The sequence below is a fragment of the Urocitellus parryii genome, chromosome 3, assembly GCF_045843805.1.
Source record: "Urocitellus parryii isolate mUroPar1 chromosome 3, mUroPar1.hap1, whole genome shotgun sequence".
Taxonomy (NCBI): Eukaryota; Metazoa; Chordata; class Mammalia; order Rodentia; family Sciuridae; genus Urocitellus; species Urocitellus parryii.
In genome coordinates, this window is record NC_135533.1 from 63,886,426 (window position 1) to 63,905,020 (window position 18,595).

The following is an 18,595-nucleotide window of genomic DNA, read 5'->3' on the forward strand; positions in this document are numbered from 1 at the left end:
TATATCAGTTCTTTCAACCAAGGTTTCTTTGCATAAAGAATTGCGTCTGCGCTGCATTTGGAAGCCAAGTCAATCTTTGGGGCTGTCTTTAGTTACAGCTCACTCTGCTCAAAGATTTTTGCCTTAAGTATCCAAAATGTCTCTCATGGTTTATCTTCAGAGTCATGGGAAATCCAAGGTCTCAGAGCTCTACTTTTGTGGGTTGGTTATCAACATGTAAACTTTCTCATGTGTCTTTTTCTGTGTCCCACAGCAATAAATTTACAAGGCTTTAACATATGCTTTTCATCTGTTTTTCCCACTTCATTTTTGCCTCTGAAAATAGCTCAGTACAATAGTATCTAACTATAACGTTGATTTGAGGCTATGTAGATCCATTTTATACCCTGAGCAGACACTTTTCTTCAATGTGGTTGAGTAGGACTGACCAAAAGTTTGTGCCAGTTGACTATTCTTTTTCTAAGATCCACTTTGTCAAGCCAGATACAGGCTTCACCAATCAAGGTCTTTTTCATAAACTTCCCTCCATTGGAGAAAAGCAAAATCTATAAAAAGAAATAGTCAAAATTACATACTTATAGGGATCACCAGTAAAAGCATGACATTTATATATTAAAAATGTGGAGTATGGTGATAGATGGAGAGGAATGACAAAGGAGCTTTGAAGTGGAGAAAAAATATGAGCAAAGATTGGAAGCTTAGCCTGATTTGAAAAGATTCTGGAGTGACTGGAGTATTGAATGAGTGGAAAAGTATACAAGGAGCTATGACTAAATCAATACAACTGAAATTCACCTTGAAGGACTCTGAATGACTAAAGATAAATGGCAACCCAACTATTGTTTTTAAATGATAACTCAGGTAAACAGTGTGATAAAATGAATTAAAGGAATAAAACATCAATGACAATTTGGCCATATAAACTACCAAAATAATGTGAATAACAAAGATGGGAGACAAAGAGGATTAATGGCAGAAAAATGGAAGTATGAGGAATCAATGTAAAATTAACAGAATGGCCAGAGTAGAAAAGAATTGGCAGATGACTGGATGAAGTGAGTGAGCTACAAAAGTATAAATAGTTTTGGGGGAGATATTTCTAAGGATTTATCATTTTCTCAAGTGTCATATAGTATATGATAAGTAAATAAATATTTAAAAATCAAATAGAAAATGGATAAATAAAACACGAATGAAATTTTAAAAATAGTAACTACAGAGTTACCTGAAGAGAATGTCCAGCAGGACTTAGGCTGAATCTAAAAGTTTCATTAAATGAAGGCTCTCGATCATGTCTACATACTCTTGTTTTTTTCTTGATCACCTTTTTTTGGGTAGAGATGTTCATGACATATATTTTCACATATAAATCTGAAAATAAGATTCCATTCCAGTAAGTTTCCATAAACCAGATAATTTTCCACTGAAAGAACTATAATTTCATGCTGAGAGTTCTACCTATATTTTACACAAAGGCAATAAATGGTGTACAATTTGTTTCAGACAACATAAAGTGATTTAAAATATACCAACTTCTTATCAACGTGGATTTGTTTTCTTGTTGATTAATAAATATAATTGTCTAATTTTTGTGCTGAAGAATCTAACCAAAAACTAGGAAAAAATTGACCTGTACAGCAGAATTTTTTTTCATATCTATATATCTCTATCTATCTATCTATCTATCTATCTATCTCTCTGTATATATATATTCTTTGATGTATATAAATGTGGTCAGTATACTGACTACATTTGAATTAGTGTTTCCTATAACATTTAAGACATATCCCAAATAAATTTCTAGATATATTTACCATTGTCATAAGATTACTTACCTGGTAAATGATCAGGAGACTTAAATTTGTAGGTAATATTTCTGCACTGGAGAATTTCAACTGTCAATTGTTCACCATCTGTTTTCATTTCCTTTTTCAATGCAATTTTGATTTCTCCCATTACCTGTGTTTTAACTGAAAGAATTTAATAAAAAGTTGAGGAACATATAGCGCCATTTATTAAATATTAGTTCAATGCATTAATTTATTGAATGCTTATCAAATGCTAAACACCTTATTGAGTCCTATGGATATACAGATGAATAAAATACAGTCCAAACTCTTAAGGAGTAAATGGTCCAATCAAGAGATGGATAAATTAGACAGCTACTTATAACAATGTATGTTTAATATAATGATGGGCTAGTAACAAAGGAGGTATGAGAACTGATAAGTAGATGTGTTATTCAGATCTAGATTTTTAAGAAAAAGAGTAACAGATGAGACTACAGGAAGAAAAACATACATAACAGAATTCTAATATAATTTATAGGAAATAATAATAAGTCATGGAAATTCAAGAAATTGCTTGCCAACAATTGCTAATTACCAGGCTTGCTGCAGAACATTCACTAACACAACTAAGCATCATTGTACATTATTACTACTACTTCCTGTTTCCTTAGTAAAATAAATAGCTAGCAAGAATATGTAATAATATTGTCTAAAGCAGGATATGATGAATGATCTAAATGGCAATCAATGCATTTCCTTCCACTGTTCTATCTTGGGTCTTACATGCTGGAAGAAGCCATTCATACTAGGTCCAATCCTTTATTACTCCACTCATTATTCATTAATTCATATATTCATCCACAGACTCTTGTGACAACAAATATTTTATTTGCCATCCTACACTGTGCTGAGCATTCTACTACAGAGAAAGAACACAAGAAAATTTAAACCATAACCAATCACATGCATGGTTATTGGTTTCATGACTTTTCCATCTCCTGGGAGACAAATACTAATCAGATTATTTCCATGATAAATGTATGATTAGAAAGAAACAAAAGGCTCTGAAGTACAAGAGCATGATTTCAAGAGAGTCTTAAACAAAGCAACACTTGCCTAGGATGTACTGCCTGAGCTGAAACCAGAATGAGAAAGAATTATCCAAGTGAAATCGATGATGAAGGACATTCTTATACAGAGGAGGAATGGTGTTTTCACAAATGGAAATATTATATGGGAAATGAAGGCCCATGTGATACTAAAATATTTTTAACTGAGGTCATATCGTTGACTTGATTTTTACCTTTAGAACACAGAAATCTCTTGATGGTCTAAACACGACTGTCAATTATTTGTTCCCAAGCATTTTGGTCAGGATTTATTTATACTCTTAAAAATTTGAAGATCTTCAGAGAACTTCATCTATGTGGATTATATCTGTTGACATTAGAAACCTTAAATTTCTAATTTTAAATAAAAATGTGAACATATTTAAAAATTAATTAATTCAGTTAAAATGAAAATAATATATTTGTAAATGTTTTAGTGAAAATTAACAAATTTTCTAAAATAAAAAATGTTATTTTTTTCACATTGCACAAATGCTTGACTGATAGAGAACAGATAGATTCTCATGCCTGTGTCTACATTAAGTCAAGAGCAATATGTTATTTTAGTAGGAGTATATCTGAAATCCAGTCTCAGATATTTAGTTGAAAAGGGGAAGGATATTTTACTGTCTTTATCAGACAATTGTGGATATTTTTCGTTAGAAAACTAAAACTTTTACAAGAGGTAGTTTCCTAGGATGAGGGGCAATTAGGAATCTGAAGCCAAATCAATGAACTTTCTGAATATTATTTTAAAATCCATCATTTCATACTGCTCTTCGAACGGATCTGAATTTTTTATTTTGCTTTTGGTTTTGTGATCTTACACATACAAGGCAAGTGCTCTATCACTGAGTTTTATATCCCTAGCACTTCTTACTTTTTTATTTTGAGACAGGGCCTTGCTAAGTTGTCCTGGCTGACCTGGAACTTGCCATTCTCCTCCCTCAGCCTTTGTGAGTAGCTGGGATTAGAGTGTGTGTCATCATGCCCAGTTGAACAGATCTTTTGACTCTGTCTAAGATGATAATAAATATGTCAGTCTAATTTACGAATTGAAAAAATATTGAGTTAAAAACTAGGAAAATTTGGTTCATATGCTACAAATCAATCAATTTTGTTTGTATTTCATTATATATTAGATGTTTAGATCAAATTTTAGTTAGCATTTTTGTTTGGTTAATAAAGCAAAGCCTAATTTTATGCTATATATAGAAAACAAAATTCCAGTTTTGTTCTAGACTGTCAAAAATGCAGAGACTGGTCCATATGTCAGCTATATTCAGGTCAAAATGGAGTGAACAAGAATAAAAACTCTGTATAAAACAAAAAATCTAGAAATCATAATGAAGATACAATAATTATGAATGTCTATGCATCATTTATGTAATTAAATAAACAAAACTATAAAATAAGTGTATAAGAGAAGAAGGAATAAAGAGAATAATAAGAGAAGACTTTAATGCATTATTGGTAGTAAAAGGCAGGCCAAGGGGACTAAAATAAGTAGACATAAAATGGAGGCACCAAAACTGATAAAGTAGAGCTAATGGATCTAAATCAAACACTATATCATGAAAATAGAAAATACAAAGTTCTCTCAATTGGTATGGAACAGTCACAAAGATTGATAATACATTGTGTTAAAAAGATGACATCAATAAGTTCTGCAAAACTAACTATTAAAAAATTCTTTGAACATACATAAAAAACCCAATTCTTGGGTGAATGATGAAATGTTATGAGAAAATAGTAAGTTCTGCAGAATTAATGACGATTAAAACACTGCAGCACAATCTGTGAGTTAAAGTAATGATCAGATGAAAATCATTATACTCTAGTCTCACATGAAATAAGAATCAGAAGAAAATACATATACATTAATATTCTATCAATAAAAATTTTTAAAAGTAATTGATTTAAATTCCAACTACAAAATCTAGAAAAAGAACAACAAAGAAAAACAAAAGTATAAGAAAATAATAAATTTATGTACTAAAGTTAATGAAGTAAAGAGTATAAGACAGTATGTAAAATTAATAAATCAAAATTCTGACCCTTTGAAAAATAACAAAACAGAAAAAAATAGTTAAGGACATGCAGCCATTTTATATATGGTAGCATTCTTTTTTCAATGATTTTGGTGTAAAACATTGAACTTCATGAATATACTCTAATACTAATTGGCCAACATTCTGTTTGCACATTCTTTTTTTTTAAATGGGAGATCTTTCCATATTCATATATACATATATATGTATATATATACATATGCATATATATATATGTGTGTGTGTATATATATATATATATATATAATTTTTTTTTGTGGTGCTGAGGATCGAACCCAGTGCCTCACGCATGCCAGGGGTGCATGCTACCACTTGAGCCACATCCCAAGCCCATGTTTGCACATTCTTGACGGATAGGAAAGTACAAATGTCATCTAATATATTTATTAGAACCTGCAGGTAAGAATCCAGTTCTGTGTACTAAATATTTTAAATAAAACTTAACAAGCCCATTCCAATGATCTGTTCTTTTCAAAAGGACCTTCACAGGAGAACAGTCTCCAAAATAAAAAAAGAAAAAATAGGACAGGTCTTAAAATCTCTTTCTAACATCTAGAGAAATTGGGGGAGGGGAGAAGAAAAGAACAAATTAAAAATGTAGGAAAGTGTTAAGCAGTAGCAACCAAAGAATAAGTTACAGCCTGCTGTCAGAAGACCTAAAAACTGGTGTTTAAGAGCAGAAGGCTGATTCTAATACAGCCTAGCAGCATTCATGAACACATCATAAGTCACAGGAGCTTCCCAGAAAAAGAGAAAGGGTTAACAAAATCCTGATAATTATCACTAAATCCTCTATTACCAAGAGGTAGATGAATAGTGAGCGCAGACTGTTGAGGAAGAGTCAAGCTGAACTGCTTAACTGCTAAGAGGCCAGCAGTTTTGACACATCACAAGGAAGTTATGAAAGGTTCAGTAGATTAAAACAAAACAAAACAAAACAACAACAAAAAAAAACAGACAGGGTTCCCTACAACTGGTGTTCCAAGATGAATCACAGGAGTGTGCAAATCTTAGCGTCTTTTTGTTAGGATTAAGATACTCCTGTGTTTACTCTGGTGAACATAGGCAAAAAAACATTCAACCAATCAAATCCCCCAAAGGAACAAAACCTAGTCAACTAGGTTTGTAAATACACCCATCAGGTAACTGTAACTCTTTGCTCTAAAGGAATATAAAAGTAGATAAAAATAACACTCATCTTTCAAACCACACCTGGAATAGAGGGAAAAAGAGGATTCTATACAAAGGGAGGGAGTCATGGAAGTGTCCTTCCCCAAATTTGGACCCAATAGAACTTGTGGACAGAATTAAAAACACTAATAAGCATGAGGTTTTTTTCTTTCTTTCTTTTTTTTTTTTTGAGAAATTCACTTTTATAGGTCATAGTCTACTTGTATGCCTAAAATCCCAATACACCCACTGGTGAAATTTGTTGTTGCTTTCCACCTTCTCACTCAGGAAGAAAGGTGAATTAAAAACTTGCTAAAGTTCCCAAGTCATCACATTGCCTGTTTCTTTCTTGGGAGTTTAACTTCACATGCTTCACAGTGTGATACCTGTGAAATTTTTGATGAGTTGCTCTCGGGTCAAAGATTTTTCTGGCTTGTACTTCCATATTTCTCCTGAAGGAAGAGGTTGTGCTCACTGAAATTATCTGAAAGCTGTGGATGTGCTAATGGTGGTTCATCATATCTATCATATCTTCTATTTTATACAATCTGGAAGCCCCTGTCTTTTGAGGCAGATGCCTGGGTGGAGACTGAAACTTCTGTAACCATGTCTCCACATGGTGGGCAGCAGCTCATGATCTGTTTGACTTTGAACCCAAAAGCGTATCTCACACCCAGAGGATGTGCGCTGATGTTTTAGAATAAAGAGCAAATGGTGGTTGAGAAATGCTCTCACCAACTTCCAGGTCTCTTGATATCCTGAACCCTGTGTTTCTTTGGTGGTATTAAAAGAATAGGAATTATAAGTTAAAATAAAAGATTTTGAATGTTTTCACTATGTGTTTGTGTGTGTGTGTGTGCATGTGTGTATGTGCACATGCATGCACACATACACACATACACACACACCATAGATATTTAAGGAGATAGAAATGTTTAACCTGATTTGAACACTACAAAACAGATACAAGTATCAATATACCACCTATACCACTTGGTACCCCAGAAACTTGTGTAATTTTTATGTGTCAATTTTCAGAAAATAATAAAAGTAATACTACTCTAGAGTAGATATTTATCCTGTAGGGTGGAACAAACCTAGAAATTAAGACTAGAAAGAGGGAGAAAAGGAAGGAAGGGTGAGGAATATTTGAGAAATGAGATAGCAAAATAATGATGGGAATTATAAAGTTAAATACACAACCAATCTCATTTTTAAAGTATTAATAATTCAAAACATCAGGGGGTGAAATTAAACAATACAAAAATGAGTATTACTGGGCTGGAGTTGTGGAAAGGCAGAGAGGAAAACTTGAAGATGAAATCGAGGCAAACAATCAAATAATGGAAGAGGAAATTGGAAGAAATCGGAAGAGAATTGATCTACTTATGCTTTAATGTAGATAATCAATAGGATTTAAAATTGAAATATAGTATTAAAAATCACAAGCCCTCAATATTCAAATATTTAATTTGTTTCTTAAGTAATGAAAATTTTCTTGAACTAATAGGGATAAAATATTTATTGAAATTAACTCATTCCTTCATTTTTACTTTGATTTATTCTTTGTTAAATTAAAAAATGATATAATCATTTTTTTGGACAAAGAGCATACAAATTTAATTCCATTTTAACAAAATTGAGTCCTATTATCTCTTTTGCTAGCTGAAATGTCCCAACTGATGTAATTGTCAGCTTGTCTTACTTTTTTGTTTTTCACAGCTTTGCTTTTTACACATTATCATTACGATATGCAGCAATATTCCCACTTTTTCCTCTTTTCCTTTGCTTCTCTTTTTTCTTTTCATGGTATTGGTGATGAAACCTAGATGCTAGAAAAATGTGAGGGACACCTCAGTCCCCACTTTTTTCTCCAGAAAAAGTTTACATGTATTTTTTTCTTTAGTAACTATGTGTATGTCCTATTTACATGCCTACATTTACAGACATGTTTCTATATCTATCATATATATTTGGGGGAAATGTATTTTAAAATTAACAAAACAATCATCTTACAAAACAAATTAGTATAATTTCTGTTTTACAGATAAGAAAACAGTGGCTTAGATATTTAAAATAACTTGCTATGCTGTTAAATGACTCAACTAGAATTTTAATCTTTATCTTCTCATTCTAAGTCCAGGGATTCATTCTCCCATGAACACCTTTCATTTTCTATGAAAGAGATCATTTAAAGATTGACTTGTTTGTGGGAATATTCATTTTGAAGGATTTTTTTAAACAATATCAGAATGAAAGCATTTTTAGTCTATTTTTCTGCTTTATTTTAGCCATACTGGACCATATCCTGGGCATTAGCAGAGAAGGTACAGCCAGCAACAGTATTCCAGAAGTTATTGTCTGCAAGCAGACATTAGGTCAATAATGTAGTTAAATAAAACAAAAAACAACCAAAACAACTTTTTTTTAAAACAATAAAACTTTTTGAAGTTCTCAGTAATTTGAGATCCCATTTATTTAAACATGTGAAGTGATTTACAAGAAGTGAATATTGATTGATATTTATTCTCATTACATTATTGGAATCTGTAACACCTGACATTGTGTAAATTGAGTTTGACTATCAGAATTCTCCTGCAGCCTCAAGCAACATTGTTCAGTGCAAGTATATCTTCCTTTTAGGTAAATTTCTCTTGAAGAGGCAATGCTAAATTATCTGAAAGTGAGTTAAATGTGGAAAAGAAAAGAAGGAAAGAATCGTGCTCAATAAAAGGAAAGTCTGTGTAAGGAAACCAGTAGAGTGCAAATAAAATTCTCATCAACAGATTTCTTTGCATTTGCAAATTTCTATTGCTATTTTTACTATATACCCATGAGCAGATCAGTGGAACTAGCTAATCAAGTCTAAATTGGTGTTATGTAAGGTGTATATTTAGCCCTGACAGTCTTCCACCTCATAATTGTCACCTAGTTCCCACTGCTCACTCCAAAACTAAGAAAAGTCTAATAAAGAATTAAGATATAGTTAAAAGGAAACAAATAAGCAATCTTGACTTTTAGCCCTATGAGAAGACGGGCAAGTCCACTAAATCTCTCTGGTTTGTGTTTCCTGCTATGTAAAGTGAAACTATATAATAAGATTATTTATCTCTATAGAATAATATTTTCAACATTATCTAAATAAAATAACATAGCTTAGTTCTGGCCCTCCAATAACTAAACATCTTCTGTAAATATTTTTTTTCTGTTTATTATGGAAATTGTTATTAATGTTCTAACACCTGTCAATAGACAAAGTAGGGTTGTATATTTCCTCATATATAGTTTTCTTTACCTCCCTTTAACTGTTTTTTACTCTATCAGTTTCATACATGTGAAGATTTTTTTCTTTTTAAAATGACAAGATTACCAAGTTAAACAGCACAATGCCTGAAATGGTCATTACTAATGAACAATAATTCTTATTTCTAAACATTATTTACAGGGTTTTTGTTAAGAATTATATTTACTTGAGAAAAATAATCGAATATACTTGTGATGTTTTGATATACATTTAGAATATGGAATTAGGAATTGAAGCTAATTAAATCTTTCACCTCCCATACTTATATTCTTTCAGCATTATTGATGCAATAAAAAATCATTCTAAAACTAATTGATAATGTGTCTGTACCATTAGGTCAATTGCTTATATACTCAGAAAAAACAAAACAAGAAAAATCATGTCTTAAAGTATCTACATGTCAATATATTTAAAATTCAATTTTCTATGAAAGAAAAGGAAAGGAAAAGAAGCCATTTTTCCACTTTGGTGAACTTGTCAGAGAGAGAAAATAAGCCCACTATAATTTATTCTACTCACCAGCCTTTCTCTATAATTTCCAAACAGGTGTATTAAAGCTTCCCTGAAGTCTATAATAATTTCACTTTCCCTCTTCAAAAAGTTCAAAGGCCTTTAGACTGTGGAACTCAATAATTATCCATCTTTCCTTTATACCATATCTTCAAGTAGAAAGAAAAGTTGCTAGATTTTTAAAACAGGTCTGGCCATCGTATTTGTATTGAATTTCATCTCCTGATTTGATCATTTTGTTGAGGCTATGCTAAAGCACTGACATGTATTTTAATTCTCAGAAACATGTTTTCTGGACAAAATTTCTTAGCTATAAAGAATAATTTATATGTAAGGACAAAATAGAAAGAATGAAGGAACCACATTATTTATCCTACTTACGTTTGAAAGAGGGAAGCAAAATGGAACTAATTTGTTTAATTCAACAATGTATTAGATTTTATTCCAAATGCCTAATGGTGTGACTTCCTGGGGTTAGTTCTTGATAAATTACTTTGTTTGTACAATGAAAATGACACTATGCAGCTATCTCCACTATCCAGCTCTCTTTCTACCTAGCTGGCTATGAGATGACTGTAAATGTTTGAGTACAACAGTTTTTACTAACATATATCATGAGTAAAGATTTAAAAAGCAAATACCTATGATAGGATTTGGAAAATCCTAAGGGACCAGATAAAATCCTTTAGAGAACAGCATATTAGATTTGATTTCAAGGGAGGAAAAGAAAAAAAAAAGAATCTTTAACCCTAAAATATATATCAATAAATTAAATTTCTATTCTTTCATAGTATTAACTCATCTGTAATCAAATAAATAATATTATACTATGAAGTGATATATACCAATTAAATTATTAAAATAGCATATGTACATTTCTATCATTATTTCTTCTCAAACATATGAAACAAAGTAGGCATTATTGCTCTTACTGCCCTTGCTTTAAACTAAGGCAGTGTTTTAGTCAGTTTTTTTGCTACTGTGACTAAAAGGTATAACCAACACAATTGAGAGGAGGAAAAGTTGATTTGGGGGTTCATGGTTTCAGAGGTCTCAATCCATAGACAGCAAGCTTCATTCATTTGAGATGAGGCACAACATCATGGTAGAAGAGTATAGTGGAGGGAAGCAGCTCATATGATGATCAGTAAGCAGAGAGAGACTTCACTCACCAGATACAAATGCCCTAGATAAATATATACTCCACAGCCACACACCCCCAATGCCCTCCTCCTACAGCCAAACTCTCCCAGCCTTAATTACCACTCAGTTAATCCCTATCAGGGGATTAATCTAGTGATTGGGTTAAGATTCTCATAATCCAATCATTTCTCCTCTGAACCTTCTTGTATTGTCTCACATATGAGCTTTAGGGGAATACTTCACATCTAAACTGTAACATGATGCTACAACTAGATTAGATATTTCCAGAAATATGGTCCAGAGTTATTGAAAAAAATCACAGTAAGCTATGTACCATGTGATAGTAATTTTGTGCCAAGTTTATGTGTGTTTCTCTGTGTCTGTATGTGTTGGGCAGGGAATTTGGAATGGGGTAGGGGATCAGAAAGTATGTGGATTTGTGGATTGGGGTGCTCAGAATTTGTGGGAAGGTTGTACTAAAAAGATGAAGTATAATCAAGACAGGAAATAAGTGCTTACCCATTTCTTTTCTAAACCATTAATTTATGAAAGGGTACTTTGTCTGTTATGTGCAGGGAGTTATGATTGACTTGAAGGACATTAGCATGTATTCAATTTGTTGAACAAATATTGTATTCTTGGTACTGTATGTATAGTTCAAAGTCTTTATAGTATAAAGATAATAAAAGTACTGCAACCTACTTATTCTTTTTTAAGCCTACTATAAAAACACCTAACATATATTAGATGTTCAATGGTTGAATTTGTATAAATTCTCTCCCTGTCTCTCTCTCTCTCTCTTTTTTTTGTACACAAGATTAAACCTAGGATTGCTTAACCACTGAGGCATATCCCCAGCCCTTTTTATTTTTTCTTTTGAGATAGGGTCTCAGTAAGTTGCTTAGGGCCTTGCTAGATTGCTGAGGCTGGTATGAAACTTGGGATCTTCCTGCCTTAGCCTACCAAACCATCATGATTATAGGTGTGTGCCACTGTACCTGCCTTGAATTTGTATAATCTCTCTCTAATCTTTGAAGTACACCTATAAGGTGCTTTTTCCACCTAGATCTGAAGAAAGTGATCCCTCAGGTCTCAAAAGCCCAGTCTTTCCCCCACTCAACTATGCTGAGGCTGGTGAGAGATATTTTGGAATGTTTTCCAAGTCAATATGGAGAAAAAAATGATTGTATGTCAGCCTATTAATTTCACTTTTATTTATGTGACATCAGATGCTCTATTAAAGCTATAGAGTGGTATTATACATTCATATCTTAGGGCTACATGGGGGATGAAGAAGGAGGCATTTATTATATTTTTATTAAAAATATTTTTTCCAAGGAAGAAGAGTTCTTGTAAACTTTCATTAAGACCTTTATTTGAAATAACCCAGATTCAAGGAGATACATCATAAAATAGAGCAAGCATTCTGATTTAAGAGTTCCGTGAAAATAGGACAAGTTTGTGCATTCTCTCTGTATGCTGTTACATAAAGGAAGCCATTCTCTATGAGATAAAGCCAGAAAGAACATAATTTTAGGAGGAAAAATAGAATTTTTTTCTGATTGAGCTCCTACAATGTTTTTGATCTTTTTTTGTCCTTTTGGTAGATGCTTTTTAGCGTTCATTTTACTGTGACTAAAAATAACCAGACTTCTTTGTAAACATTTTTAATTGAAAGCCTCCTATTATCTTGTCTGAGACATTAGATAATTTTATGAGAAGCAAAACTGAAAACTTAAATGGACATTACCTTCAACATGCTTAAAGTTTTGAAACAACTCCCCAAAGCCTTAAGGAAACAAAGCCCAGGAGTGAGGTAGGAGAGCTAGTGCAATGACCAATATGCTAGTAAAATCCTTTTCCAGAGAAGAATAAAGCTTAAGACAAGAGTAGCTTCCTGTGTCCTCAAAGCCCTGGCTACAATGCTCCCTCCCTTCTATTGACCTTCTGTCTGAAAGCAGGCAAATCATCCTCCTAGGGAAGTAATAGGTTCACATATATTCTGTTAATATGGAGAGATATCAGCGCCTTCATAATAGGTTTAGAAAATAAAACCAAATAATGGTATAATTCAGGGAAAGTAGAAGATCTTATGAGGAAAAATAGTCTGTCTCTGTAAGCGTGATGCTATGGTAACTGCAGACAGACTTGGGCTTCTCCATGATGTGAATGGCCACCAGGCAGCCAGGTAAGCTCTGAGTGTACCTACCAATACCTCCTGAATAAGGGGTGAACAGATGGTAGGAGTCAAATATTTGCATTGGCCCATGGGATTATTTACATCACTTTTCTTTCTTTGTCCCTGGTTTAATTTGATATTCTTAACATCCAATAATTTTGAATGTCCTTGAATTTGTGGTTTTCTCCTTTCTACTAGATGCATCACATAGGAATAGCTTACTATTCTATAAAACCCTTCTCCAACTTTATTTTTTCCAGCTGCTAGTTCATCTCTTTTTTCTTACCTGTCACATTAGATAAGAGAGCAAACTGTAATTCTACCCCAACAATTTATTCTTAACCCTCATATACTAGACATTTTTTCCTCTTGGGTTCCCCTCTTCATTTGTCTCCCTTTGCTTCACCCCACGAAGATCCCCATGACCTTCACTGTCTGGTTTTCCTTACCTTCTAACTTCTGATGTAGATAAAGCTTTAACCAGCAGGAGCTCTGAGAATGGAAGAATAGGCTTCTACCCTCTTTTTTTCCTTCTCTCACCCAATCCAATCTGCCAGTTCATTGTATTACAAAGGCTTCTACTACTTTTTAGGGTCGCTTGTATACCTCAGTGATAGCTTTCACTGGGTTCTGATAACAGCCTCTTCTCCTCCTGCTTCATTAGATAGAAGGATGACTATGGCGCTTTGTTGTAGTGGATTCCAGTCGTGCTTCACCTTCCCATTTGGTTCTCTAAACATGCCTCTCTTTGTAAATCTTTTCAACTACCTTCTTGATCATATCATCTGGTGAATACTAGCACATTATGTGACATTGAGTACTGCATAGGAAGTAAAATAAGGATCCAGGATTTCTTTCTCCTCATAGGGAGACATTTTCCCAATGCTGTTTTTGATCATCTATTTTTAAATTTATGGTATCACTTTTATGTCCATATATTCCTAAATCTATCTTTGATTTATATGCTGTGCTTTATATGCTATGGCATTGTTTCCTTTATCATCATAAGTCCCAGTCAATTGTAAGTTGTCAGGGTCTTTGCTCTTTACAGTTATAAAACCTCAGGTTGATGGGGTAGCCATCGTTTTCTCCCTTGCTGACTGACATACCTGAAGTGAGAGAACTCTGCAAGTCCAATTGAGGTAGGACAGAAAAAAATAAGAAAATAGGTGGAAAGAAGATATAAATGAAAGATGGGAAAATAGGATTTTAATTCAGAATATGATAGGCCATACTTTTCCTCTAAAAGCACAAATAAGCTCAATGATCTCTAAAATCCTTTCTTTCTCTTCTTCTTATGCTGCTTTGCAGGATTACCTCTGTAGGTTCCTCAGCTGCCTGCCTGATATCTGTCTATGGTTCCCTAACTCAATTGGGCTGGAACATAAGCTACGTGAGTCACTGCCCAGACTTCCTTAAGACCAAAAGAAAAAAGTGTTACTTTTAGATCCAAGCTACCAATGGACTTAAACAGATGATTTCTCTCTTTTTTTCTTTTTTCCTTGCCCCCAAACCCTCTTCTTCTTTAAAAATGAGTGTTTGTTCATTAAAGCACCAGATAAGATTTAGAAAAGCAGTGTTTCTTAATAAAACACTGAAGATAGGAGATAGCCTTTGGTCCACTACCCCATTTCTCAGTCAGAAGGAAAATAAGTGGCTTATCTGGAAGATGCATATGAAGAATTGGTCTCCCAGTGTCCTAAGCACTTCTTAATTTCATCAAACATGCGGTTCATCCAAGATAGCTTTTTGGAAAGATCTGACCTTGATGTGATAATCAAGGAAGCTATTTCCATCAATCACCACATTCAGACCTGATACATTTAGAAGTTCATTTCTTAACTCTTTAAGCTTTTGATATGAACCTAACTTCTGAAGATGAGCTCTTATTCTGTCTTCCTTCACTCCCTTCTTTGAACAATCTATGTGCAATCTCATATTTCATGCTCCAGCTAAATCAGACTGTCCAGCTAAATCAGCTACTGTCAGCTAGAAGTCATTCTTAGTTTGTTGCTTTAACCAAAATCATACTAATTTTCATACTTTCTGTGCTTGACACTGGGGAAGTATGTCATTCAAATCTGAACCCAACCTTTAACAGACACAGACCAAAAGGAAAGTGTCCTCCTCTCTGTCTGACCACTTATTTTGTTGCAATAAATACCCAACCTACTGGTACTCTCTAGCTGAAAGGATGATGGTTCCACCGCTGGTAGGGCAGCAGTTGCCATACTTCAGATTCTTTGCTTGGCATCAGATCTCACCATGAACAGATGTTATTGCCATGAAGCGATCATCCTTCTTAGTCATGAGATAAAATGTCAGTTATAAACAAATTTCTATTTCAATTACCTGACTTTGTTCTATTATAAAATGTCTCCAAACTCTCTACCAGGTCTTTGTGTCCTCATTATCTTACAATCATAAATTCTCAAGCACATCCAGATTATTTGAGATCTCGGGATATTCTTTTCATAAAGAACTAAGGACTTCTTTTTTTCTTCCTTTCCCTGAAGATCCAAAAATGGGGAATCCTTCTGGTCCAGAAATTTCTTCATGTGGAAATCTTATTAGTAATAAGGAAGTTGTACCACTGAAAGATGCAGATGGCATGAGATTTTAGGTTGGGCAGCATCTCCATAGTAGGGACACCTGACCACTGTGAGACCAGCAGTGTAGGGCAGACTTAAAAGATCCAGTAGAGACTTGCACAGCACCCTGAAGTTAGTCTTTCTTTCTTTCTTTCTTTCTTTCTTTCTTTCTTTCTTTCTTTCTTTCTTTCTTTCTTTCTTTCTTTTTTTCTTTCTTTCTTTCTTTTTTCTTTCTTTCATTCTTTCTTTCTTGAAACACAAGCACATGTGCATACACATACAACCTTAAAGTATGCAAATTACAAAATCATGGGTAATTTCATGTCTATCCCGAGATGTCACCACTCCGGTACATAATAAATAATTGGTAAATAACTGGAATTATTTTAAGGCAGATAACTTAAGGAAAAGTAAATTGACTTTTTCTGTAACACAACTTGGCCCTGATATGGAGAATGAGGAAAAACAGCCAAGGAAAATGGGACCCTAAATATGTCAGCTTATTTTGTTCTATTAATGGGAAAGAAAATGTACAGGATCTGACTATAGATCTCCCTGCTATCTTTTCTAAGAGAACCAGTTATTCAATTGTTGTTATCTTAGGCAATTATTCTAGAGCAAACTATTCCTACTCTATGATCTCTCTTTTATATTGTTTGCCAGCCATCTGTGACAGGCTCTGCTTAATGAGCACCTGTAACGTTCTTGTTCCCTACCTGTGGGGATCCAGTGAATGGAAATTGAAAACTATTAAAATCATGGTTCCTATTTTTATGTATGCTTGAATACATGTGTATTGTGTTTCTACATGTGTGTTAACTATGTGATGCCAAATTGGCTTATAGATAAATGAGGATCCATAGAGTTAAAAAAAAAGAATCCAAATGCCTCTAAATTCATATGACTTAATTAATCTTTAACAAAAAAAGTTAATTTAAATTTTTGGTTAAATAAAAGTAAAGGATATTTTAAAAATTATTATATACTTTTGTCCAGGTTGCTTGTCATTCAGGATGTTTCTGTTGATGTTTAAAATAAAATGTCCATTGTTCTTAAGATTTCCTGAGGCTAGACAACTAGTACATAAAAGAGCCAGAAATGAATCAGATGATTCTAACATCACAGTTTCTTATATAAACTACTATCTATACTATTGTTAATTTCTTCTTAGGGTTAATTTTAAATTTCCACTGTCAAGAATATAAAATTAACAATAAAATCCACAACCTTATTACTAATAATTAATAGAATCTGTAATTTATAACAATAAGAGAAAAAATATAACACATTCTAACATTAAATTAGATTAAAAAAAAGATTTCTCTTTGACAAAAACAATCACTTAAAATGTTAACTGCTTGTCTGATATCTTTATTTTCATAGTGATCTAAGAATAGCTATTAAAATAGACAAATTAGGTAAATAATGACAGGATAAATATTTGTAAGTTAGAAACATGATTTGTTTGTAAGTTGAACTAAAATACTAAAAAAACGAACTGATAATTATGAATTCAATATTCTTATTTTCTTAAAGTCCAAAAAGAAAATATATTGGGGTATATTAAATATATTAAAAAAATTTAGATTTCTTTCTTCCTGGATTTTCACTAAGACTACAAAGTTAACTAATATATGTAATATTACGTACAAGGAATACAAAATATTTAAGCTGTATGAAAAGTAGAAAATATTTTATCTGATTGAGAAGAAGGAATAGTTTGTCTAAATTCAAAAACAGATACAGACATGTGGAAGAATTTCGTTAAAGAAAGGAAAAGAGAAGTGATTTTCAATGAGAAAGGATTTTGTATGATAAGATTTCTTGTCCTAAAATAAAATGACTGGATCATTCCAAGATGGGTGAAGAGAGAGGGGACAAAACATAAGGATGTAGAATGTCTAAATAAGTTTCAGAAGGTACATGTGTGTGATGAATTTGATTATAACTTGATCATTTAAAGTGTTTTCTAGGGTCAAAATTAATATACTGATGCAAAATCAGAATCTTTTTTATTTAAAGTAATAGGTCTTCTTCTCTTAGTAACATTTGCAGGTAACTGGCATAAGGAGCAAAGATTTTGTGTTTTATGAAGATAAACTCTCCTGATTACTTAAAAAAACAGTTGCAGAGTCAAGATTTATTAAAATGTCTATCTACTTCATAGCCTTTTAATGACTACACTATAACTCTAATTAAATGGAGAACTATTATTTTGTATTACTGTAGTATGTTTAATACTCTAAATATCTGAGACTGAGACTATATATATGTGTGTGTGTGTGTATATATATATATATATATATATATATATATATATTTATAAACACATACACACACATCTAAGGGCTAAATATTATATATATATATATAAGTTTTGTCCAAGTAGTATGCAAAAGTGTGTTAAAATTAAAGGTATATAACTTCTAATATATCCAAGAAAACCAATAAATGCTGTATTTTATATATTCTAGCTGGACCTTAAAACATATAAAATGTTGAATTAAACTTCTACAATTTTTCCATTTTTATTTAGTCTCATTCATACACACACACACACACACACACACACACACACACACACACACATACCACCTGCATTTAAAACCTGGCTTTCACCTATTTGCTCTGATGAAATAAATGTTTTATTATTGTATAACTGATATGTACTTGTATGTCAGGTAATAGGTCTGTGTGTGATAATTAACACTGTTACCTACACTTATG

The 18,595-nt window shown here is 32.7% G+C and overlaps 1 protein-coding gene across 1 annotated transcript in view; it reads right to left on the minus strand.

Moving 5' to 3' along the window:
- Positions 1-404: 404 nt before the first annotated feature.
- The window catches only part of Pclo (piccolo presynaptic cytomatrix protein), a 200,674-nt gene continuing 182,483 nt past the window's right edge, over positions 405-18,595 (minus strand). The window contains exons 21-23 of the mRNA XM_077796431.1: positions 1,836-1,970; positions 1,226-1,371; positions 405-545 (exon numbers count right to left, since the gene is read on the minus strand). Of these exons, the coding sequence (XP_077652557.1) occupies positions 405-545; positions 1,226-1,371; positions 1,836-1,970 (422 nt within the window). The remainder of the gene's footprint in view (positions 546-1,225; positions 1,372-1,835; positions 1,971-18,595) is intronic.